The 27,659-nt window shown below is 39.3% G+C and overlaps 1 protein-coding gene across 1 annotated transcript; it reads left to right on the forward strand.

Moving 5' to 3' along the window:
• Positions 1-5,402: 5,402 nt before the first annotated feature.
• On the forward strand, positions 5,403-27,517 carry CAV2 (caveolin 2). Its single transcript, XM_004418782.3, has 4 exons — positions 5,403-5,696; positions 6,036-6,223; positions 10,767-10,932; positions 26,850-27,517. The coding sequence occupies exons 1-3, from the start codon at positions 5,547-5,549 to the stop codon at positions 10,915-10,917; spliced, it is 489 nt and encodes a 162-aa protein (XP_004418839.1). The 5' UTR covers positions 5,403-5,546; the 3' UTR covers positions 10,918-10,932; positions 26,850-27,517.
• Positions 27,518-27,659: the final 142 nt, after the last annotated feature.

Genomic DNA, 27,659 nt, shown 5'->3' on the forward strand with positions numbered 1-27,659 from the left:
AGACAAACATTCTTTTAGTAAACTCTCTGGAAACAAAATTCTTCCCAGATATTTATTGACAGGAAAATATAACCTAAAAATTCTTCTGCCCAGCCTCTTGGCAGCATCCCAGTCTTCCATCTGCTCCGTGCAGTTGGGTTCCCTTTGCTCTTGACTCCCAGATAACTGTCCCAAGTATTAAAGGTCGCCTACTAGACACTAAAACAGTAATATACAAGAACCAGGTGGAAGGCATTCTGTGTTTTTGTCCTTATTCTCCTATTGGAAATATGCAATAAGACTAAAATGTGTAAAACAAAACAAAACAAAACAAAAAACACAAAACTTCCCAGCCTTTTTTCTCTTGACTCATGCAGATTAGCTATGCTATTTTTAAAAGCTGGCATTTACTTTAAATCAAAGTAGAATAACATTTGTAAAAAGAAGAATTACTAGAGACAGCAAAGGCTTCAAATTGAGCTATACTAATTTTTTTTTTGTAAGGAAGATTAGCCCTGAGCTAACATCTGTTGCCGATCCTCCTCTTTTCGCTGAGGAAGAGTGGCCCTGGGCTAACATCCGTGCCATCTTCCTCCATTTTATATGGGATGCCGCCACAGCATGGCTTGACAAGTGATGTGTCGGTGTGCGCCCAGGATCGGAACCCTGGGCCCCCGAAGTGGAGCACACGCACTTAACGCCTACACCGCCAAGCGGGCCCTATACTAATTATTTTGTCCAAAGCAAAACCCTGAATCAAGAAAACAACCTCTAGATCTGTTGTTTCAGTAACTGGTAATCTTACTGTGCACATTTCAGTTGGTATTTGGAAAACATGTAACTATGCAGCTTTGCAAAAATATGTTCCTATTTGAATACAGAAGAAGTTGTACTTATTAAGAGTTTAACTGGAAAGTTAGGGCTCACCAAAAGTTAATTAGTGCCTATTTCATGTTCTGGAAAGATAAAATATGAAAGTCTTGTGGAGATGTCTTATTTATACATACAGTATTCCAGAAATCAATGGAATACTCAAAAGATTAAACAGGAATATCCTTTACTTATGGAAAACAGGATAAATAAATCTAAAATTAATTGTCATACATTGTTTGGAATGAGAATGGAATGACTCATCCTACCAGCTCTAATCATGAACATAGACTTTTCAAGAGCATACCTTTTCCTTGTCTATTTCTAATAGCCAAGCATTCCCAAACAAAAGTTAATTCTGGAAATTCTTGTGTATGAAAAGAGGTTTTTGGCCAGAGGAGGTGCTATTTGAAACAGCCAGAAGATTAAGCTGGCACCAATTACAGACAAGCTACTGTGCCTTAATATTAAACTAAGAATTCTCTGGTTCACTGGTACAAGGCTAATTTTACCCAGAATGTAGACAAAAAGACAAGTGATAGGTAAGAAAAAAAATGAACAAGCTTTCATTAAATGCCATAAAACTATCTGGCACTACTCCACAAAAGTGATTATTGATTAACTTTAAAAACAGACATTTTTTAATCTGTTCCTTTAAACGTTTTTATGGGAGGCTGTCCTGTGCATTGCGGGGTGGGGGGGGGGATAATTGGAGGGTGGGGACGGACAGAGGAGAAGATGAAAAGATACACCAATGAAGGAGTAGGGGACAGGGGGTTATACAAGGGACAGTTTATGCAAAGCCCATTGCCCACAGAGGGAATGGCTTGTATAGGACACTGCAGGTCTTTCCAAATTTCTCAGACTTTGTCCTTTCTGATGGTAAGAAAGTCTGGGAAGGGATGCTTGAAGGCTTGGTAAGCAACTGCCTGGCTGTTCCACTAAAAAGCCCATGGACTTCTCAGTTTGGGTCACCTAAAACTTGTTAAAACAATTCAGTTGCTGAAGAGTGTCAAAAATTACTAAATTTTACAGTCCTAAGATGGAATCAAGAAGTCCCAAATCTCCATTTTTCCAGCTATAATTATTCAAACAGTCCTGGCCTTTGTGAGGAGACTGTAGGAGGCTGCAAGGTAGACAGGGCCTAGTAGCTGCTTCTTGTTGGTCTCTTAATGAGGTACATGTATCCTTCAAACAATACCAGCATTGTATTGAAAATTGGCAATTAATTGATGATAAGGGGTTCTTCTGAAAATTTTACAGGGCAAACACATATCCTTGAGCTTAATTTCAAAAATCCCTGGAGTTTCTAACACACTGGTATTACAATTCTGAGATTTAAGCATGGATTTGTAAATGGACAGCTAGAGCTTAATTTTTCCCTTTCACATAAAGAACTGTTTCAACCACATCTTACCCAATGGTTCTCAGCCTGGGAAAGGCAATTTTGGCTCCTGGGACATTTGGCAATGTCTGGAAACATTTTTGGCTGTCATGACTGGTGAGCACTATTGGCATCTAGTGGGTAGAGGCCAGGGATGCTGCTAAATATCCTGCAATGCACAGGACAGCCCCCCCACAATAAAGAATGATCCAGTCCAAAATATCAATAATGTTGAAATCAAGAAACTTGGTCTAATCCAAATGCTTTAAATATTATTAAACCATAATGGTGAAATTAAGAGGTCATTATTATTTTCATTAATAGCCAATTTTCACAAAGGCAATTTGAAAAACAGACTCTGCCTAAAATTGTATGTAAGCTGTACAAGGAAAAGAATGACACATTTGTGATTTGGGAAAAAAAAAAAAAATGAAGGGAAAAAAATTAGATATTTTTATTCATGAAAGAATGTGTATACAATTTTTAATGACCCAGAAGAATAACCCTCTTTTTAGACACTATGCTGAGAAAAGTGAAGAACAAAATAGTTATAAACTATCCTACTCACAAATATTAATCTATTATCAAGTTGTTATTCTTCAAATTTACTAATATACCATCTGAAAATCAGCCATCTTGTCAGAAGCTATGATAAAAGCCAGAAGATGAAAGCACCAGTATGGATTTATTACAAAATTTTTTAGTTCCCTTGGTTTTAGGGTAATTTTTTAAAAATTAAAGAAAGCTTATTGGAGAGTAATCCTGTGGTCTGGGAGATAATAGAGTGTGCTCAGACATTTATAAAGGTCCAACCCACCTCCTCTCTTCTCCCCTTCCTGGTAAATCTCCCCTCCAGTTAGCGGACACTGGATGCCATTTGCTGTGGCAATCACTCTGTTTTAAACTCCTTAAGAACAACAGTAGCTAGTCTCTTCTAAACATATACTAATAGGATAAGCAAAATAATTTTTATAGCTTCTCTTAAAAAATCTTATGTGTTAAAATGGTGAAATGGACAATAATTTCATCAAAATAAGAACCTCATACAGACCCAACTCGTTGGGGGGGCAGGTTACTCAATAAAAATTTGTAAATGAATGAACGAATGCATCCTCCTCTTATAGGTTGTGTGCTACACACAACAAATCTAGATGGGTTTCTTTTAACTTAGATTTCAGAGACATTTTTCATAGTTACCTATCATTTTACAATTGAATCTATAATCTAAGCTGTCCCATTAAGACCATGTTAATTTCACCTTCTTTTTGGCCTCCTACTTGTGATAACTACTGTAAATGTTTTACTAGTCCCACTGGAAATGTAAACGTGATCAGAGGACAAAGAATGGTAAGGAAAGAAGCCCTAATGCACGATTTTCAGCCATTGCCTAAACCCACTCTAGCACAAAGGGAGTGACTTTGTTCTTTGGATGAAACATCTTGAAATCTGGGGTTAAAATTTTAAGGAAAAAAAATTTTTACAAAATGTTATTTAGCTGTAAACTCACTTCTTTTCCATTTCCTGGTAATTGATATTACAGATTTCCTTAAGGGTTAATGTCTTCTACTCACTTTGATAAACAGTTGTTGGGCAAACAGAGGAGGTAGAGAAGTACAGAAAAAACAATAAGCAGAATGTCTAAGTCATCACTTCGGAATTAATTGAACCTAAGTAAAATTGGGAAAGAAAAGGAAGAAAGAAGGGAACCGGCAAGGAGGACTACCTCCAGGAGAGGAGGGGCACAGTGGGCATGAGATTCAACCCTGTGACACTCTACAATGTTACAACACTGCCATCCATACGCAGCAGCAGCAGTAGGTCAACTATTAGAAATATTGTGTTTGGGCTCCAAAATATTTTTTCAATGCAGATCCTGCTCTTTTTGTAATTTTTGTTTCAAAAGTCGTCTTTTTCTTTCCGAGGACGTAATTCTTCAAATCCAGTTCACACAAGGGGATTTGATATGTGCAGCGAGTTCCAAATGCACTGGATGCAGCAATCCTTAACTGCGGGCCTACTATGTCTTATTCTCTGAGCAAGCTGCAGGCACCCTCTCAAGTCTAGGACTCATTATTTTGCTTTTCGCAGATTTTCACTACTTCCTTTTCCTCCCCCAAACTCATGTCTCAGTCCACCAGACCTTTTATGAACCCTTTATGAACCTGCAAACTCCTCCCTTCTAAACGCTTTTGAGTGAGTAGTCAACAGCCTGGTTCAACTATTACTGAGGCTTTATGCTAGAGATTTGTTTACACGGTTCCGACAAGGTAGGTGCAGATGTAGACTGCATCTTAGAGATAAAATTTTTCAACAGGGTTTGATTCGAAGAAAAGCAAGAGTTACAATTTAGGGGAGAAAAAATTCAGACCTCCCATCCAGGCCTGAAGGTGCAAACTCCTAGGGGCGGGTGCTCATCTAACCAACTCCATACCCACACCGTGCCTCTACCCGGCTCACATACCCTGTGGGCACTGGGATAGCTGAATAGCTGATGCGCTTGCAGGGTTCCCTGGCTCGCGGGGCGGGCGGTCGGGGTGTGGGGTGTCTCCTGGCAATCGTGTGTTAGGGCTCCTTATCTCACAGTGCAGCGGCAACAACTTTGATTGGAAACGTACTGTGTTAGGGACCATGTAATACTTTTACATGAATTAACTCATTTAATTTTCACGCGGCTGCTCTGTGAACCGGTACCAACGCTCCGATTTATAAAGGAGGGAGCTGAGGTTCCGAGAGGCTCAGTACCGTGGTTCGGAGCACACACGGTAAACCGCACAGCCGGGAAGTGAAGACAGACCTTCTGATTCTAGATCCCTCGCTCTCCACCAGCAAGCTGCTGCTCTCCAGTCCTTCAGCCCTGGGTCAACCCGCCAGCTCTTATGCATCACAGTTCTGGGTGTCTAGTGATGTGACCAAAGAGGGAGCCCTCCGGTCCCTCTTGGGCGGAATGCGGGTCCTCATCCAGGGGCAGGTCTCCCCCGCCTGAGCAGAGCCGGGATGTGCCTAATTGGGACGATTCCCTGCGCTCCCGGCCGGGGGGCAGACGGGGACCCGGCCAGGGAAGGGCGGCGGAGCGCGCGGCGCTAGAGCCGCGTCGCGGGCTGAGTCCGGCCCCCGCCCCCTGGCGGGCGCGGGGCGGGGCTCGGGCCGGTCCCGGGCCGCGAGCCGGAGCCGGCAGCGGGAAGCGGCCTCCGTCCGGGCCGCGCGGGGCGAGGCGAGGCGGGGCGGGGCCGGGCGCGACGGGAAGGGGAGGCCGCGCGAACCCGGAGCCGCGCCGCGCCAGCCGGGCTGCAGCCGCCGCGCATCGAGCGCCGCGATGGGGCTGGAGACCGAGAAGGCGGACGTCCAGCTCTTCCTGGACGACGAATCCTACAGCCGCCATAGCGGCGTCGACTACGCCGACCCCGAGAAGTTTGCGGACTCGGGCCTCGACCGGGATCCCCACCGGCTCAACTCGCATCTCAAGGTGAAGCCCGGGGCGGGCCGTAACCTGGGCCTGAGGCTGGCCCAAGCCCCCGCCATGGCCTGGGGGTGCGGGTGCCCCACTACCCCCGCGCTGACCCCAGCCTCCACCGTCGCCACTAGGTCAACCCCGCGGGGTTCGGGAGCCGGAATCCACCCGCCGCGGGGCCGCCTGCGTAGCCAGGGATTCTTAGCCAAATTCCTGTGCGCCCACGGTGACCCTAAGAGAAGGTGGGGCACCCCAGCCAAGTCCTTCCTTCCTGCTTCTCCCACCTCGAGCGCTCCTGGTTCCCGGGCGGCAGATTGGGCAACAGTTCGGGATCCCTGAGTCTTGTCTCCGCAGGTGGGCTTCGAGGATGTGATCGCAGAGCCGGTGTCTACGCACTCCTTTGACAAAGTGTGGATCTGCAGTCATGCCCTCTTTGAAATCAGCAAATACGTGATCTACAAGTTCCTGACGGTGTTCCTTGCTATCCCCCTGGCCTTCGTTGCGGGAATTCTCTTTGCCACCCTCAGCTGTCTGCACATCTGGTGAGAAGGGGTACACTGGGGTGGACCCACTTTCTGAAATGTAGTAATGTTCTTTGCCACCTGCCTCTGCCCTCCCCTCTTCCAGACCGGCTTGCTGGGGGAAGAATGCCCATTAGCTCCCGACGCAGTAGCAAGAACCTGGAGGCCTTGAAAAGCAGTGTGCTTTCTTTAGAATCGTAGGTTGGGTTAGGAGTTTAAACAGAAGAAGGAAGGTCCCTCTGTCCTCCAGTGTGATTTTCCTTGAGATGCTGAGGCCCAGCTGACTGTGGAGGTGGAGACCTGGAGGCCATTCTTCCTGCTGTCTTGTAGGGCCATGTTATGACTTGTGCCTCTGGTTGTGGGCAGGGCTCTTATTTCTTTCATCACCTTTTCTTCAGTCACCACCTGTGCTTGGGGTAAAACAAAAATTATCTCTGAGCAGAATGCCGGTGAGATATTGTTGGATAGTCAGACCAGGTTAAGCAGTGCTATCGAGGGGCTGCTCCAGTCCTGCCACTGGCAAATGGCAAAGATGAGACCAGTGGAGATGGGAGGTGTGTGCAATTCAAGTGAGGGGCTCCCAGCACAAATGAATGAAAACTCAACTGCAGGATAATGCAATGAGAAGGACTCCAAATTACTTTTTCACCTATAAGATATGAATGAGAGTGGCATCTAGTTAAAGAGAAAATAAATGTAGAAACCTACTGGACATTGATAGGATGTTTTCACTAACTTTATTCACACTCAAAATGCATCATAAAGCTTTGGAGAACATTTCTAAGCATTAAAAAAAGTTTAAAGGAAAATGTTATATTTTACCAAGAAGTTTGTTTTTTTTTTTTTAAAGATATCCACTTTATTCTGAGAGGAAGAACATTCAGATCATCCCCAGTATCGAAATAGTTGCCGAGCTTGTGTTTTAGGGCAGTCCTGATAAAATGTATAACCCCAGGTGCCTCCATGTCTTTCTTAATCACTTTATATGGTATTGCCCCACCCTGACACATGCTGTGCTCATTGTTAGAAGTTATGAGATTATTCTCCATCCCCTTTACCATCTGAATCAATTTCTTAGGCAGTTAGCCAGCTAGCTAGTTCAACTAAGAAATTTGATTGAGTGCTTAGTTTGTGCTGGGCATGCACCCAGGAAGAATAAGATGTAGGGTCTGCCTTTAGCTTACTACTTACAACACATCAGGGCAGCTGGCTAGGTACAGAGCTGGATGCTGAGGGCTAGGTATAGAGCTGGATGCTGAGGAAAACTCAGTTAAATCTGTCGGGGAGCAAGGAGGCACAGGGAACGCTTTGCAGAGAGAAAAGAATCTAAAGATGCTTTTAAAGGATACGTAAAAATTCACCAAATAAGTAAAGGATAAACAATGAACATCGATTTAATTTGATCACTAAAGATTGTAAACAACTAAACTATGTTGAAAGTGCCAAAAGACTGCCAGAAGAATGAAAATCTTTTTCTTGATACATGAGCAGACCCACAAAGGCCAGATGTATAGTTAGCTCATATTCTGACATTAGCACATGGATTTTTTAAAAGATGCCTAAGTCAATACATAAAATTTTGGATTCCTCATTAACTAAAACCAGTCATCTAACCTCTATGCAGTTTTCTCACTTTCAAGTGTGAAAAACAGAGTGACCACATAGCATGTTGTGAAATGTTGGCTATGAAGCTATTTGGAAATATAGAGTGCCATATTTATAGTCAACAAAGCTAGGCTTTCCTAAAGCACTTGTGGAAGAATTAAAAACAAAAAAGGTGTCATTTACTAAATGGTGGAAAGATATAAGTAAAACTACAATTAACCAAATGATGCTTCTCTCCACCTGGCTTTCCTAAGAATTGGAGGCTTTTTTTTTGTGTAGTGCTTCCAATGGTGAATCATCAAACCACTTCTTTTTTAGCCACATAAAATGTATTATTTAACTTGGGCTTGTTTTTCAAATTACATTCATGTGAGACATTAATATTTAACCATTATATATTTGTCATCAGGCAGCTATGATTGCAAGTAGAAGAGTAACTTCAAAAAAAATGCTTAAAAGTTAGTTTATACCTTGATAAAAGAGATTTATCGTTAATAGATTACATTCCCATGACACGATAAGACCAGATTAAGGAGAGGCCTTATAGAAGAACAAAGACATTTGAGTAAGCTTCCTTCTTTCTTTCTTTTTTTGGCACGGGTTGGGGGTGTTTATTGTTTTACCAAGAAGTTGGTGACCAAAGCTATGAAAATACGCAATAATAGATCTTTGAACCACATTGCATCATCACAACGGATCTGATTTTAGATTCTGTAAACAAATAACAACAACAAAAACCCAGAACTCAGTCTGATGATGTTGAATCCTAGGCTAGAAGTACAGGGTATTAGGAACCAGTGAATTGGTTTGATTCCATACCCGGTCAGATTGAGATAGCCGCCGTTTGGCAACTGCAGATTATTGGGAATAAGTGGATCATACCAAAGAAATGTGGCTGGAGTTCCCTTACCCCTTGTTTCTCCTGGGATGCAATTCAAATAGATGGTCCAACTGATAGAAACGCAGTAGTAGCAATCTCTTTTCTAGAAGATGCTTTTAATACAGCAAATTGCTATGACAGTGCAATCTACATGACACTATAGTTGATACAAATAAAAACCTATGTCCTTAGGGCTTTATTATCCAATGGAGGAATATGTAATCTTATAAATTATAAGATTTATTTAAGAAGTGTTTGGTTGGCCACACTGGGCCTCAACCAAGTTTTAGGTCACTCTAAATTGCCTGGAGTTTCAGAAGGGAAACTATTTGGGATGTTGAGAACACAATTTAAATTTGATGTCAGAGGATAATTGGAAAATCTGTGAGAGAATAAAGTGAGAGAACAACTTAAAGAAAATAAAATTAAAGAGTTCATCACATACTATGAACTGAAGTTCTCAAATGTGGTCAACCACACTATGCTGAACTGGAAAATGCACTTTTGTTCTGTGCTTACTTCTCTCTTAGGACATGGAAATCTAAGGAGTTATGGGAATAGAAAATTTCTTAGCCTAAGGAAGAGTGGAAAGTGCATTATATTCTGGGTGAAGCAGATTTGGTTAGGAAGCTTTCTGATCTAAACTTCAGTCTTGTAGTATGTCAATTTGAGATTGTTATGATTGTTATCATTATATATTCTGACTTCAAAATAGTTCTATTTATTATTCATTATAATGACGGCATCATAGGACAGTTCAATGGTGCATGATAAGTATTAATCCTGCTAGCTAGTCTGTACAATTTCCCATTCTTATTTTAATTTGTAGTGATTTGCCCAAGGCCACATATCAAGTGAGAAACATAATGGGATAAGAAGTCAAAAATTGTCATCATTCAGGTTTCTATTCAACTATTTAGCTCTGAAACACCTAGTAATTAATTTTCTTAAAAAATTGCTTCCAGTCTTTAGCACTTGGAACAAAACACGATAAATATAATTTGTGTAGACAGTCAATATGAATAATTCAGTATCCTAAAAATAGCTCAATCAATCAGACAGTTGCCTGATCTTCCCTTCACTTTGGGCTAAGTATAACAGACCTTTATTTAAGTCACATTTTAATAGCAAACCAAGAAAATCAAGCTTACTTCCTTGTGCCCACCCAGGTAATAATAAAAATTCCATTAAGGCCGCCAGCAATGCCTGAGAATTCACAAATAGTTTTGTGCTCAAAGGGGACTACTACAACAGACAACATTATTCAGAGGATTACATAGAAAATTAACCAGCCTGAGTAATATGAGGATATGCAGTTATCTTAAGAAAAATAATTTCATACAGAAAATACATACAGAAAAAATAATTTCAGAATAGTCTAGTTTTTCTTGTCTAAGAGTTCTGACATAATTGCAGGGCTCTTTTAACTATACCACACAGCCCTTTTCAGTGTATGTAATTACTATGAAAAATTAATAATATAAAGCATAACAGAATGCCAAATTCACTTCAGCTCAAACGCTTACTAAGGATCAAGGATGTCCTCATTTAACAAGCTTACATTCTAATAGGGAAGACAGAAATATAAGCATCTCTTTGTGATACCTTTTGGTAAATTTGAGGATTAAGAAGTTTGCTTTATTACTTTAGAAGCACAAAAAAGGAGTATCCAGCCCAGCCTGGTCCAGTGGGGAGGAAAGTGGAATGAGGTGATAGGAAAAGCTACCAGGGAGTAGAAGCTCGGGGAAATATGGAGAGTTAAGCAGGTTAATATTTAGGGGCAGAGATCAGGTAGATAAATTTACCGTTTGGTTTATTTTTTGGTTTACTTTTTCAGATAGCATGCCACCAATAGAAAGAGTATTAGTGTTTATCATCTACCTGTGTGTTTATTTTTTTAAGCAACACCTTCTCTGCATCTTACCACTATGTGGATCACTGTTCATTTGTTTGTTTCAAATGTTCAACCAAATTTAGGTGAATTAGGCCATTATTATATCTTTTCATGCATGTGTGAGAGTCAGTGGCCTTATTTGGTAACACTAATAATCCACACACATCTCTCTTCCTCCATTCTAGGATTATAATGCCTTTTGTAAAGACCTGCCTGATGGTCCTGCCTTCAGTGCAGACAATATGGAAGAGTGTGACAGATGTTGTCATTGCCCCATTGTGTACAAGCGTGGGACGCATCTTCTCTTCTGTCAGCTTACAACTGAGCCACGACTGAACACTTGGACCCCAGGTCTGGAGATTTAGATACTGTAATACTTCTTTGTTGTTATAACATAAAAGCACTACTGTTCTGTTCATTCCCCAACTGTTCTAATTAAGAAAACTATTAAGATTGGCAATCACACTTAGAAATGTTTATTGGCAGATCTTTTCAAATAATGCTTTTCTAATTAATAGCCAAGTATTTCATATCTAACTTTATAACCGGAATTGTACAGTAGGTTGGCAACACTTAATTTTAAAGGCAACACTTTATTTTGCTTTAGTACAAAAGTATGCCTATTATAATGATGAATTTATAAGGATCAAGGGACATTTCTCTCAAATGCTACAACAGTTTTGTGCACAACTGCTCATAAAAATATGGGATTTCTTATTTTTTTTTCCTCTGGAAGTAATACTTTTAAAATTACCTTTACAGATAAAGTCATGGGAATACTTAGAGATAAGATATACGGATATCCTAGAAATTGCAGTAACACAAACATACAGTGGTGATAGGGGCTATCAAGTATACAAAACAAATGTGAAAATAGATTCATGAAAATGTATTCCTTTAAATAAGGTATTGTTAACCTACAAGCCTATTTAATGAGATGTTTCATTTTACTGTATATTTTGTACTTAATGTAAATGTTGCTCTAATCAGATTGCTTTCAAGCACTTTTATTATATTTGTTATCTTGTCAAACTAATATATAGAATGAGAAAATATATCTGCCGTGAAGAACTTCATTGATGAGATTGCACTGTCTTGATTATGTAAGCATATATATCTATTTTGGGAATAGAATGTAAAAGAATGATATACAAGGCTTTTCTTTCTACCTTTTTCAAGCAAAATCCTGAAATGTTTTATGGTTGATGTTTATCTGGCTGTGATCTTAAAATAAGCCAAATTTAATTGTAGTTCTTTCTCTCTTGTAGTTAGAAATGAAACCTATATTCTGCAATCCTATTAGTGTTTCACTTTACCTTCAAGTAATACTGGTGCTATTTAATAACATTTTATAATAAAGGCTATTTCTGACACTTAAATATGATTTCAACTACAGTGATTCATGGAGAGAAACTTACAGGAGAGTTGTCAACTTGTTGAGTCCCTGCTACTGAGTTGTCTAATACAGGTTTTGTTACACAGTGTAAAATTATTCTTATCATTTTTGACCTGTAGAGTCCTATTTCAATGTTATGAGTCACTGTTTTTTAAAAAAATCTCTATTCCAAAATGATAGGCATGTACAAAAGATATCTGTGATATAAGTGGTTACTTTAATTTACACATCTTAAAAGTGTGTAAATGCAGGCTGGCCCCGTGGCTTAACGGTTAAGTGCGTGCGCTCTGCTACTGGCGGCCCGGGTTCGGATCCCCGGTGCGCAGCAACGCACCGCTTCTCTGGCCATGCTGAGGCCGCGTCCCACATGCAGCAACTAGAAGGATGTGCAGCTATGACATACAACTATCTACTGGGGCTTTGGGGGAAAAAAAGGAGGAGGATTGGCAATAGATGTTAGCTCAGAGCCGGTCTTCCTCAGCAAAAAGAGGTGGATTAGCATGGATGTTAGCTCAGGGCTGATCTTCCTCACAAAAAAAAAAAAAAGTTTGTAAATGCTCAAGTTTCAGAATTACTATCAGAACCTGAATTAACATTCCTTTGAATATCTTCATAGATGACAAATCTTATTTATCCAAATTGCCAGGATGGGTGAATATAAAGGATGATAGAACTGGAATGCTATTGGGGACTAAAGCAAACTAATGATTAAATTATGAAACTCATTTCCTTTTGAAGGTAGCTACAAAAGAGACTTTTCAAAACTGCCTTAGGCCGTTGTAGCATCCTTAGAAAAGACTCAGGATTACTACCGGAGAGCACTACCACTCATTTGACTGTATAGATTTTATGTTAGTTAAAAAGGTCAATCAGTCTCATGACTTTATACTTATACCTTGTATTTAAAGTGTTTTTAAAATGTATTTGGATATGTTGGTTGGCCAAAAGTATTTGATTAATAAAATACCTATTTAAATAAATCATGAGCTTCTATCTTTTCAAATAGATATTGGCAAGTTTTAAAGCCAAAATATATGCACACAGTCATATAACAAAACCTGTTAACTTTTAACAAGTGATACATATGATTTCCCTATTTCTGAATAGCATTGATTATTTTCAAAATGAATTTTTATTGAGATTTGCCATTAACCATTTTATTTAGAAGACCGAATTTTTGTACCAGGTGGATCTAGGTTTCATGTGCAAACATGTTGGTTCTTTTAGTTGGGGATGGGGGTGAGGTAGATGATGAGACTTTCCCAGTATCTGTAATAAACTTTCTAAAAACCCATAAACTGTGTTCATTGCTTTTATTACGTTAGATATCAATCTGATCAATAAAGAACCTCTTTAAACTAAGTTTTACTTTATTAAAAACTCATAATAAATGAAAATATATGTTATTGCTTATTCAGGAGCGTTTTCGTGAAAAATGATGAGATTGGTAATTTAATTCTTTGTTTTCCCAGCACTTAAAGAGGTTCCCTATAAATTTTTCTATCATTTGATGAATAGTATGGAATAGCTTGTTCGCAAACCCACCATACTTCATCATCTTCATGATATAAAGTCTCTTGCTAATCCTAAATAAAGTGGTATTTCTGTTTTCAATTTTTTTAATAAGAAAGTGAAACAATATAAATCACATGTACTTGGATATGGGTACCATGAAGCCAGACTAGAGTTCAAAATTATTTTTGGAAAGTAAGTATGTGAAGAGTAGTTGCTGATATTGGCATACATTTCCTTGTTGTCAGTTATCTTGAAAAATGACCAACCTCTAATAATAAAGCAGGTGTTTGGCTTTTTAAAATGTTCTTTATAGTTTCAAAGAACTTAAAAATTTCCATTTTTGAATAGTCATCCACATCTCGTTAATTTATTTAGATGCCTTTCTTGAGAAGCTGTTGGATGGTAGTGAAAAGAGCCCTGCCCTCCAGGTCAAGCGTCTGGATTCCAGTCTCAGCACTGCCATGACTGAGGTGTGTCACCTCCTACAAATAGTTTCGTCTCAGGGTCTCAGTTTTTATCTTTTTTTTTTTTTTAATAATTTTATTTATTTATTTATTTTCCCCCAAATCCCCAGTAGATAGTTGTATGTCATAGCTGCACATCCTTCTAGTTGCTGTATGTGGGACGCCGCCTCAGCATGGCCGGAGAAGCAGTGTGTCGGTGCGCGCCCGGGATCAAACCCGGCCGCCAGCAGTGGAGCACGTGCACTTAACTGCTAAGCCACGGGGCCAGCCCCTCAGTTTTTATCTTTAATGAAAGGATTAGACTAAAGGATCTCTCAGGAGCTTCCCATCTCATTTTTTTCTGTGACTTCAGTAGGATAAAGACTTGGCTATGTATACGCAAACCAGTCTAGCTGTTTGACTAGGAATTTTTAAAAGTCATGAATTTTCTATCAATTGGAGGGCTGATGTGCTATAAATACAATAATTAATGCATTCGCTTTTCACTACTCGGTTGATTGTGAGACTGTGTATGTGGCTTTGATTCTTCATGACAAGGATTCCAAATTTCTAACAATTCTGAATGTTTATTATTGTGACATTTTCTCCAAAAATAGTATGTTACTCTATATTTTAAATTAATTAAAATGTATTTTAGTTGAAGGTTTTTCTACCAGAATCACTACTATACCACCATAATCATCACCATCCTCATCTTTTGCCTGGTTGGTTGCCACAGCCTCCTAACTGGCCTCACTCCCAGCCTTCACTGTGATCTTCTCCAGTCCATCTTCCCCTTCAAAAAAAAGTGATCCCATCAAGACTCCCATGTATGTAAGCAATAGTAAAACTATAGCTTGTGTGTGATTGTCCTTAGAATAAAAATCCAGCTTCTTGAGCAATGTATACAAGGCTTTCACTATCTTCATATAAAATCTTGTGCAAACTCCTGTTATCACTTACCACATGGTAAAACCAACCATGTTAACTAACCATCTGGACTGCTAGTTAGGTCTTTGAGAACCAAAAACTTGAGTTCATCTTTGGTTACTGGGATTCTGAAATGGTGCCTAGCACTTAGCAAGGTCAGTCAGTATTTTCCGAATGAATGACTACGTGAATAAATAATTGAAGAAAACTTGGGATGATTGCACAGCTGGGGTGGGAATCACATTTTGACTTCATAATTTTCTTCGTTTGCAAGAAGGGTTTAAAAGGTACTGATTCTAATAAGATTTTCCTTGTCACCATTTTCTCACAAATCATTAAGTTGGGAAAACTAAAATGAGTGTAAAGCATATCAGGTGTATTTCATCCTTCAAGGTAATGCCTGTCTTTACTCTCAATTCTCTTATTGGAAACTTATTTTCACATTTTTAGGGGTAGGAAACACTAGCACTTAGAAACTCGTTAGGAAACATACTTTCTGGTATTTTAGAATGTTGCTATTTCTTTTACTATCCTAGTTCCCATTTTGAAATTTATAATATTAAAAGATTGTTTTTATAGAGTTTTACATTTTAGAAAACACAGTCCCATACATTGTCTCATTTGAATCCCAGGACAAATTAAATAGCATTGTGGAGAAATCATGTAAGTAATGGCTCCGTTTCCTTAGCTTGCGACTTTGTCATCTTAGAATGTTTATTTAAGATAACAAGAGCTTAAAGAATTTTTACAAGGTTACACATTACTTTAAGAAACTAAAAAAAAAAAAGAGTATTAGGTAGTGCCGCAAGGAAAAAAATACCACCACTAATGCAATTTATCAGGATTTGGTATATTTCCTTCCTTCTAGGTGTATATATGTGTAGGGAGACAGGGCAGGAATTGAAGGAGGAGGAAGCAGGGGATTAGGATATGCTACATATTCAGGTTACATTTTTTAGGAATAAAAATAATTTGGGCTTCCATAATTTAATCATCCCAATTTCCTCTCCCTGTTCACTCTCAAATAGCAAAATGAGCAAAAGAAGGCCCCCTTTATTGTACTTTTTTTTTGTTTAATTTTTTTCCCCCAAAGCCCCAGTAGATAGTTGTATGTCATGGCTGCACATCCTTCTAGTTGCTGTATGTGGGACACAGCCTCAGCATGGCAAGCGGCGCATCGGTGCGCGCCCGGGATCCAAACCCAGGCCGCCAGCAGCGAAGCGCCAGCACTCAACCGCCGGCCCCCCTTTATTGTACTTTTAAATCATTTTTCTATCCACTCTTCAGCTTCTTTCTTCAGACTGTATCTGAACTGCCACCATTGGAACCTTACACCTTGACTCTTGTTTAAGTGAAAGATACCCTTGGGTGGGGTAACATTTCAATCTACTAGCAGTCATCCATTACTTCAGTGTGAGTGAACGATCTGAGAAGGGGACCCAAGCATGAGGGCCTTGAACTGAGCACCATATGAAAGCAACATACACTGATTAAAAGACACGCCACCAAAGAGAAAGTCAGCACAGAAAAGGGAAAACACAGGAGGCTCCAATTTCACACTCTTCACCCCTCACACCCCTGCCCCAAACCCCTAGTGAAGGAGACAATGGAAAATGAACAAGGGTGGAGGGAGTTGAAGTCAGCTAACGACTTTTCTTTTTTCCATAAAGGAAAGTTGCTTATGTCTCACTAAATGAAAAGGGCCCAGGGAGGAGGCATGAGGGCTCTGCTAGAATCATGTGCCCTAAAGACAGTGCAGAAGAGCAAAAGTCAAAATGAAAACTGAACTACAACTTGTGGCCATCTGTCTCTCTTCCACCTCACCTCTCTGTGCTGTTGACTACTGCAGTGTATCTGTGGCAAATAAAGAAGACCACGCAGCAGTCAGAGAAATCAGAGGACACCACTTCAACAATGATCCAAAAATAGGACAGAGACACCTATCTGCCTGCACTTGGACGTGTTAGGTCACTCAGCTTGGCTGCACGGCTGGAGAAGTCATTTTGCCATTATAGGAAAAGGTAGGGGTGGGGAATGATGAGAGAAAGGAAGAGAGATGACTCAGAGTGGGAAACAGCACGTAACCAAGGTCAAATATTTCTCCCAGAAATAAATGGATCAGGAAGATCGGAGCAACAGGTCATCTTTGGAGCATTCTTTTCTTTCCCTTCCTCCAAGTTACTTGTCATCGAGCACCTGCCAGTAACAAAAGGGGAGAGAAGGGCAGTGAGCAGGACCTGCTTCTCTAGCTGAGTGGCACACCAGTTCCAGCCAACTGCTGGCTCGGCTAACTGGGACAGCGAAACAAGGAGTCATTGGGAAAGTGGCAGGGATAAACACACCATTTCCCAGTGAGACAAGTAAGTGGCAAGGATTAACATGCTTCTTTTACCGAGGAGGAAACTGGTTGGAATCCTTCATGCATTTTATCAGTGGGAGAATTCTCATCTCTGGTACAAACGATAACATTTACATTGTTGAACATTCATTACCCGCTGGGCATTTATTTAATCTGAACCATAACCCTATGATGTGAGTTCTGTTATCATCTCTATTTTTTAGATGAGGAAACTGAGGCCCTGCAGGTGAGGAATTTCCCCAAAATCACACTGGGAGTCAGGATTTGAGCCAAGAGAATCTGATACCAGAGTCCAGGCTTTTAATCACTATAGAGATGATTTGCTATTTCTAGCATGTATGCATGGCTGTTCTAATAACTTATTCTCCTTTCCAGCCAAAATTTTCTTTTTCATTCATCATTCAGTCATGTCACCTTTCCTACTCTGAGAAGTACGTCTTTTTCCTTCCTCCTATCAAAGGAGTCAGTTCCAAGTCCCCAGTGGTGAGAGCTCGCCCCAAGCTGGTACCTGGGTACCCTGTACCCTCCTCACTCTGCCCCCTTCTAATCCCTGAGCCCTCTCCCAGCCCTATACCCTGCTTTTCTGGGCACACCCTTTCCTTCCCTTTATGATCTGTGCTGTAGTCCCTACACTCCAGCTTAGGCCAGACAAATATTTTTCAAGTGCCATTATTCCTATCTTTTGTAAATTTCATAAAATTTCACATCTTTAACAAAGACTTCCTTAATATGTATCAAAAGCACAATGATGATATTTCTCCTGGACATCTTAATACATAAAATATTAATAATTGCAGTAATAATGTCTATTTAGACCAAGCATATATTTTTCTAGACAGAGGCCATATTTTGTATCTTTATTTGGTTGGAAATTTCTTGTCAGTTTGTACACCTTTTAGTATATTATGAAATCTTATTCGCAATTATTTTATCTTGTAAATCCCAGGGAAAACCATAAATAAATTTATTTTCCTCCTAGAGGATAATTTCTCATGATAAATTTTCAAAAGCAGAAAAACTGGATTGCAGTATACAAGCATATTAATGGCTTGATTGTATATTGTCATACTACTTTTCAATAGGTTTCTATAATTTGTAATTGCAATAGCAGTGTATGTGTGATTGTTTCTCTACACATTATCAGCATTTCTGTGTATATATGTGTATATCAGTAAAAAGTTATATATATGTAATTTTTACTAAGGCATTAAGTGGTATGATAGAACATTATAGTATTCTATTTCACACATACAAAAATTTAATAAACATTTTTCTATAGTGATAATGAGCATTGTGATCCCCATGCTCATTTTTTTCCCTAATTTTTCATTATATTCACATCTAATATAGTAATGCTGTCTGTGCTCTGCAATAATGGTTACATTGGCCCCCTACCATATGACACAGACTTTACATTTCCCAGGATTGGCAATGGCTAGCATAAGATTCATCCACTCTTCTCTTCCTTTCCTCTTTCTCATCTTCCCCACTGTCATCCAGTCCAGTGAACTAGTATTTTAGATGGCTTTCAAGGGTGAAGGTTTACAGTGCTTTCCTGTGAGACAAAGAAAAACTAACTGCACCACGCAATATGATCTTGATATCTTTAGAACTTTGTCTTAAATGATCTAACAAAGTTTAATTTGAAACCTTGTAAACTACAATGCACCGAAATAAATCACCAAATGAACATATCTGCAATGGCAAATATTTTTTACATACATTTTCTCCCACAAAATTCTCTCTCAGCAGTAAACTAATTGATATCAAAATAGGGAGCAATATTTAAAATGAGAAGTCGTGAGACTGGAATATATAAAGAGAAACATAAGATGCAACCAGCCCTTCCCCTCCAGGCTAGATATGACCTTGCTGAGGCAGTCACTGGAATAGCACACATTATTTAGGGTTAGATAGTATAAACAAGATAAAAATCACCACAGATTCTCTAGCATATTAGATCAATTTCATGGGATCCCTGTGCAGGGGCCATGCAGGGAGTAGAACGGGTGTGGGACAGGCATGATCAAAGAATTGGGAATAAAACATAAAAAATCATTTGTTATCACGTAGAAGAAAAAAGTAAGCAGTCAACTGAATTATTTATATACATCTTATTTAGAAGAGTGAAAGATCCTATGATGATTAAAAATTAGAAATAGACCCCTGAAAAAGAGCCAGAGATGTTAGTATTATTTATTCTAGAGGTGATTAAAGGGCCACATGAAACATGAAAAATATTGTACAAAGAACAGTTTTATTAAAACTATTTTTTCTGAGAGAGGAAGCCTAAGTGGAATTCTCTTAAGTGATAATTTCATTACTGTAGGCACACACAATAAGAATTGTGATCACAAATACATTCAAACAAGTGGAAATGGCAAAAAGAAGATTGCAAAATATTTTTCCTAGAAGAACTTTGGGAATGATGAGCAGTAATCTATCTGGGACAGAGCAAATGCAGGCAGGCTCTGTGCTGCACGATGAACTAGGGATTCATGTAAAGATTTCCATGATTTTATGATTCTTAGAATTAAAGAAATATTCAGAATTGCAAAGGAAGACTCCCCCAGTCTTAAAATCTGCAATGAACTGTGCCCAGCATGAAATGCTTCATGGTACAGGATAGGTTTGGGCTACTTTAAAGCAGTCCCTGGGCTGGCTCTGTGGCTTAGGGGTTAAGTGCGCGCGCTCCGCTGCCGGCGGCTGGGGTTCGGATCCCCGGCGCGCACCAACGCACTGCTTCTCCAGCCATGCTGAGGCCACGTCCCACATACAGCAACTAGAAGGATGTGCAACTATGACATACAACTGTCTACTGGGACTTTGGGAGAAAAATAAATAAATAAAATTAAAAAAAAAAATAAAGCAGTCCCTAAGGAACTACTCTGTCTTCTCATAAAGTTGAGAGGCCAGTGCAGCCTCAACTCTTGCGATGGGCCAATACCTTTTGCATGTGGATAATGAGAGAGTTAATATAGCTCAGGCCCCTTCATAGCAAAAAAAAATCATCTTGGCTAGTGTCTAGTTTGTAATTTTTGATTTCACATTCCAAGAAGCCTTCAGTTTATAGAAAAGGAAAGAACTGCCAGTTCCCTGCAAGCAACTTGGCCAGCTTAGCTTGTAGGGTTCCCCTTTAAATGATGCTTCCTTCAATTTGCTTACAAATATTTCTTTAATAGTATGTTACTTCCTCTTGTGGAGTTGGGATTCCCTGTAAGTCATCCAGGCTTCAGTTCTACCGCTCTTCCCATGATGTAAAGGCTCTTTTATGCATGTATTTGTGGGGGGTTTTCTTCATTCGTGGTTCTTATATAGGAGAGTTGTATTGGCTGGCATAACTTCTGCCTTTTAAAATGACTTCATAGAATGTGCAGTTTCAAGTTTCCCCTAGATCACTGCTTCTCAAAGTTTAATGTACGTATGAAAAATCTGGGGATCTTGTGAAAATGCAGATTTGGATTTGGTAAATCTGGAATTGGGCCTGAGATTCTGATTTCTAACAAGCTCACAGGCAATGCTGATGCTGATGCTGCAGGTCCCTGGACCACACTTTTAGTAGCAAAGCCCTAGTAATTAGCTTGAGTAAGACACAGAGAGAGATGAAGATGAAGTAGCTGCAGAGAGAGAAAAGAAGAAACTGACAGAGAGATCATTTGTTTGGCCCTGTGAAAAGATTCTATGGTCCATCCCATAACTATAGTTCCCCACACCTGTTTTAAAACATATCCACATTCCCTCTGATGTAACCTGAATTGATTGAAGGCAAAGCCAGCAGTGCAGAATTAAGCCCATGGTCTAGTACGTACAAAAGCTAAGGTTGCAATCACCGATTTTCTCTGGAATTAGTAAAAAAAACAAACATCATATGATTATAACAAAGTACAGTTCCCTATAAAGACCAAACCACTTAACAAATGGTCAATATGAACTTATACATACTTTTTAAAGAGTGAAATACTTTATGATTAAGCATCATTGCCTTGAAGGGAGCGGTTGTAGAGAGAAATTTCCCCCAGGTAACAGCAACTCCTGGTAAATAGTTTATTTACTAGGGAAAGAGCCGAAAGGAAAGAGAGTTTCCTTTGTTAAATAATGGAGCTCTGACTTAAACCCCAGATGGGTTGATTATAAAACAAAGGGCTTTTGTGGAGGACTGCTCCTAAATATTTACATTAACTTAAAAAAATATATATGGAAGTTTATATCTCCTTTTAAATTTTGGTAGCATTTAGGGGCTAATGTTATTTTCATTTTTTATCATTTCATTATAGTTAAAATGGAATTTTAAGATTATTTTTTTTTTAATCTTTTTTTTTTTTTTTTAAATTTTTTGTTTATTGCAGTAACATTGGTTTATAACATTGTAAAAATTTCAGGTGTACATCATTGTACTTCTATTTCTGCATGGACCACATCATGTTCACCACCAAAATACTAATTACAACCCATCACCACACACATGCACCGAATTATCCCTTTCACCCTCCTCCCTCCCCCTCCCCTCTGGCAACCACCAATCCAATCTCTGTCCCTATGTATCCGTCCATTGTTGTCACTATCTACTACTTAATGAAGGAAATCATACGGTATTTGTTGTTAAAATAAAATATGTGATGTTCTAATATGCTGTTTAAACACTCTACTAGTATATTATAAAATGGCAAATATCTCATATATATTATATTACATTATATCATATCATATTATATTTTGTTGTCCTATTAGGTTTTCTAAGAGTTATTCATACTTTGGATAGATTTATGGAGTTGCCGTATTTCTAAAGTGTGCTCATAATTTTGTTTCACTTGAATAGGAGGAAATGTAGTCATTGTCCACATGTCTGAATATTTGACTTCTCTCAACTAGATGTAATGTAGTAATCTGGTTCACCACTTGACCTCAATTTTTCTGCATATTGCTATGCCCAAGCCTTATGTTAAATATTTTCAGTCTTGGATTAGGTAAGACTGGAATTATTACTTTTATTATTAATATAAACCTACCTAGATGAAAAAATGAGCCAAATATTTATTTACCTCTCATTTCATGCTTTCTGAATGCATTATCCCTTGATTATATTAGCATTGGCTCTCGGTTTGGACTAAGACTTTCTCTATTTAAAGAATGCTAGAACAATTATTTTGGTAGCACTACTATAATTCAGTTATTAAAATAGTCAAGGTAGGTAGATCATCCAATTTCATGGCAGTTACTCTGATTTCTTACATGTCATCACGATGAGATGATGTATTGGAATTTTGGAATTTTGCATGGACTTTAAGCACAAATAAAAAAGAACTCAATGCGATTTGTGTTTGCTTATCACAGCATTTTCTCAATATTTAAATTTACTTTTAAGCTGACAAATCAGACTGTTTTTATGATTTTGTTTTTAATGTAATTTGTGGAAGAAAATACCTCAAAGAAAAAAATTTTACAGATAAAAGAAAAAGTAAGGCTGTAAGTTTCTACCTACTTTTAGAGACAAATTTTGCTACATGTTCAAAGAAAATCACAAGTTTCATCAGATTTAGTTCTTACCAGAACAGTAATAATTGTGATGACAATGATAACAAGATGATGGCCTAATTTTTTGAAAGTAAGATAAATTGTTAACTGCCTTGAAAATCACATTCTAATTTAAGGCAAGAGAATTTATCTTGTGACCTGTCTGGGTTCCTCTCTCCGAGGTCCTCTGTTAAGCATCATATTTGAGAATTTTCATATAGAAGTTTGCAATTAATTTAAGATTAAGGGATTTTTTTTTTTGTTACCAACTGTTTAATGGGAAGATTTTTAATACACTATATAAAGCTTTCTGAGAATGAAATAAAAAATGGCAAAAGGGTATATATATCTCAGAAATTAGATTAAAACATGGAAAACTGAAATCCAACACTAGTCCCCAATGACGAACACATTTGATGTAGATTTGGGTTCTTCATACCTTCCTGCATTCACATCCTTGCCATGGCCTCATCATTAATGGAATTTACTTTCCCAGCCCTTGACTTTGGGCTGGGTCACATGACTTGCCTTGGCCAACAGAAATGGGCAGAAGTGACAGTGTGCCATTTCCGAGTCTAGGCTTTTAGGAGCCTTGCATACTTTTCCTTGTCCTCTTATGCAGCTGCTACTTCTTGGCTCATGAGAAAAACCTGCCCCAACTAGCTTGCTGGTCCAAGGAGGATGAGAGACATATGGAGCAGAGCCAGCATAGACTTGTAGTGAGAAGCAGAGCTGCCCTAGCCAGCCCAGCCTAGATCAGCTGAGCCCCAGCCACTCAACCCGTAGATCTGTGAGAATAAATGGTTGTTCCTCAGAGCCACTGAGTTTTGTAGTGGTTTATTTGTGCCAAATTATTGTAGCAATAATTGATTGACACACCCTAAAATTCAGTTTTAAAATCTGTGTTGGATATGTGATGACAAAAAAAGCGTCGGTTCACGTCATCTTTCACTTTTAATTAGCTATTGTCATAGCACTCACACATAGCCATAAAGCCTCATCTGCACTGATTTTACTTCAGTATAACTATGCTTTTACCAATTTTAGTTAGGACACCGAAAAGAATTGTACTTTTTGACACGAAGTTTGCTACTCAAAAGTTTTCCCAAGAATTAACATTATTTCAATCATATTAAGTAACCAGTCAGATTGATCTGGTCTTGAATAATGAAAGATTTGATAAGAAAATTATAAAGTAAACTGACATAGTGAAAGCTAAAGGCCAGATGTAGTATTCCACTATCAACATTTTGAGTTAATTAGAAGGATAAAAGCCTTAAGGCTATCAATGAAATATAAATATTGGTAGAAGTTCTAAAATTATGTCTTTGGAATTTGAATTTGAGGGTTTGCTGTAATTCAGAAATACCAGATAGATCCTAAGTGACGTTACTGGCAAAATCTCGACAGAATTTGGTTGAAGGGAGAAAGAAAACTGGTGAATGGTGACACTTTTGAAATGTTTGCTGATGTTCTGTTCTGGATGCCCAAGGAGCCTTACCCTACCCTACCCACCCCCATGCCCAGGGAATGATTATTACAGCAGAAAAGCAGAGATAAGGTTTTTATTGATTTCAAAAGGCTTGGTCCTAGAGGAATTCAGGGCATAAAAAAAATTGTTGGGTGATATATGAGCAAGGCTTCCTGCTCGAGGAAGAGGAAATTGGGAAAATGAGCAAAGTAATTTTTGATGCATGTGTGTCCTACCACAGGTCCAGATCAATTGGCGGATCTAAGAGCAAAGATACGTGTGCCTCCTGTTTCTGGGTAGTGCCCGTGGAGGTAGCAACTCCCTGGAGTCGCAGTTATTCTGCTCTCTAGACCACACTCACTGTGCGAGGCTCCATGACGCTGCATCCCGCCTGCCCACTCAGATGCATTAGACTTGCACGGAGCCCCAAGAAAAGGACGGAAGTAGTAAAAAGTATCTCTAGCCCTAAGGATCATACTGAATGAGCATGAAGGACAGTGTAGCAGTTTCCTGAATGAATCAGCAACGGAGGACAGACAGGATGATGGATTTAGCAGCAGATCCAAGACGCACAGTAAGGAAGAGACTTTCCTCCACAGACGCACCCTGAGATTCCTTGGCAATTCATAAGCCCCTGGAATTTAGATGTAAGCCCAACAAAACGGAGGAAACTAGGAATTGACTGACATGAAGATTCTGCCACCTGAAGGAATGGGGATTTGTAAAAGAAATTAAGTTCAGTTATAGAAAAAAAGAAACTTACATCCCACAAGAGACTTCAATAGTAGACTTAATGTTTTCCACTTCAAAAAATCTGAAGCAAATAAGGCAAAACGATATTTTTTTGTGTGTGTGAGGAGATCAGCCCTGTGCTAACATCCGCCAATCCTCCTCTTCTTTTGCTGAGGAAGACAGCCCTGGGCTAACATCTGTGCCCATCTTCCTCCACTTTATATGGGACCCGCCACAGCATGGCTTGCCAAGCAGTGCGTCGGTGCGCGCCGGGATCCGAACCACCGAACCCCGGGCCGCAGCAGCGGAGTGCGCGCACTTAACCGCTTGCGCCACCGGGCCGGCCCCAAAACGATATTTTTTGATCAAGCTTGATGGTGGGTGTTCATTATTAGGTAAATGTCAATTATATTTTTCATTTTACAAATAAAGAAAGTGGAGCTAACTTAAAGAAACAGTATAAAAAGAATATTTTCTCAGCCATCTTGGACAGAAAGATTTTTTAAATGTAGAAATAGATGTTAATTTTTTTAAGAAAATAATTAGAAAAAAATCATTTAAAATACTCAGAATGGAAAGACCCAAACCGAGGGAGATTCCAGTGGGGCCTTCAAGCCAGAACAGGGATAGGAAGAAATCAGATGATGAGACAATTCTTCCTCTAGAAAGCCGTTTCTATGTATAAAATGGAAGTTATGGAAGGACAAATGGCAGGTATGGGAAGAAGACGTAAGGGACTTTGTCAGATGGGGATGAACAGGGGAAGGTAGTGAGGTCATGATGGTGAAAAACAGGGTAAATATTCAGCTGAACACAAAGATTGTGAAAATATTGACATTTATATACTTGCATGTAAATAGTTACGCTCTGAAATGCACCCCCTCCCCTCTCGCCCTTCTCCTAAGGGCCCCCAACCTCCCAGTGAGCCAGCAACTAGCCAGCAGGACTCTTAAGGCACAGCTGCAGAGCTGTGACCCAAGTCTGGAATGACTGCTGGGTGGCTCTGCCATTACATTTTTTTTTTTTTCCTTGGTATCACACCAAGTGATAACCCCTTTTACAAACCAAGCTATACTCCCTTTTCTAAACTTATCAACAAAGGCACATTGGGGCAGTCTCAGGCTTCCAAGTGTTGGGAAATGTTGGAAAGATGCCTGCTTCTTAAAACCTTGATATCATTATAAGTGGTCAAACCTTAGACGCCTAATCTTAGAGTGGGAGTTAGATGGAGCTGGCTGAGAGTATGAAGAGGACCTAGGGTGGTAGGGACAGGAAGCGGAGGCTGTGCCAGGGCTAAGGGGACTAGAGAAGATGAGAGAGAACACTAGGCAACCAGCCTCACAATCTTGCCATGAACAGGCCCTCACCAGACTACTTAAGAAGCTCATGTCCCATAAATTGAACAGGTGATCTAGTTATTTACCAACTTTAAAATGTTTCAATATCCCACAAAACTCCTCAAGAACAAATCATTTTGATGTATTTGGATTTCAGCTTCCTCATCTCTAAGATGGCTGGTTTGGATGATGTGTGTCCCTTTTAGCTCTATAATTTTGGTAACATATAATGCACGAGCTGACCGTTAAGGCTGCTGCTTAAAAAAAAATACAGGGCAAATGAGTCGCCATTTACCTGTTTTTTAGTAAATGATTTCGAGAAAGTTATTAACTTGCCTCCAAGCCTAAACTTATCTGTGCGGATATCAAAGTTATCTGTGTATTTTTACATCACCTAGTCAATTCACATCTTGTACCTATGCTAACAATGTTCTTCATCTTTTCTTTATTTCTCGTAAAATTGGAGCCAATCCTCCCGTTCAGCTATTATAACCAGAATAAGATCTGCTTCTCTTTGGTGCCAGCTTCTCGTTGAGGTAGGTTAATGAAGAGTTGTGGTTTTTCCTCTCATTAGGAATTCATTCGGGCAATGACAACGCTTCACTGATCATTATGATTCCGAGTGCTGCTGCTGATTCGGCTTCGTCGTGGACTTCTCCAGCGAGGCTGCTTTCCCTCTTTGGAGTGCTAATTAAGCATTCACTCACAGGCCTCCCCAGACAGTCCATTCCTTGCTGGAATGCAGGACATGCTTTCTCCCTGTTCCTGTTGACTTTTTTTTTCACAGTCAAGATTACTCATCAGCAGCTGAAGACTGAATAACAATAGATGGGAAATGGTTTCCACATTTTTCCATACAACAGAACCCCAACTGCTTTGCAGCCAACAATTACAAAGAAAGAATTAGATGAACAGCAATCTTCCAGCAATCAGTAGAGGTAGACTGGGTACTACCCAACACATTGAACCTGACACCACCCTTTAATAGCATACCATGTTTGTTAACACACCATTTGTTCAAAGAATTTAGAAATGAAATTTGGCAGAAATAAAAATAAGAAAATCCAACTTTTGGAAGCTCTTTAGTATTCTAATGATGACTAGCCAGCATGATTCAAGTCATGCCAACATTTGTGACATTTTCTCTGCCATATAATGAAACTGATCTTTTTTTCAAAAATTGCATTGCCTTTTTGCTATCAACAACAGCCTAATAGATCTTTTATATTTTCATGTCTTCTCTCCAACTAGGTAATCCACTCTAAGGGTTCCGTCCTCTATTTCACTTTCTCCTCCTCCTTTTGTGCCCCTGCTCCAATATACAGACTGCCAGTATTTTTAATGTAAATCGTGCCCCTTCAGATATATTCCCAGCTGTTTTATT

The sequence above is a fragment of the Ceratotherium simum genome, chromosome 1 (assembly GCF_057802395.1).
Source record: "Ceratotherium simum simum isolate JZ-2026a chromosome 1, ASM5780239v1, whole genome shotgun sequence".
Lineage (NCBI taxonomy): Eukaryota > Metazoa > Chordata > Mammalia > Perissodactyla > Rhinocerotidae > Ceratotherium > Ceratotherium simum.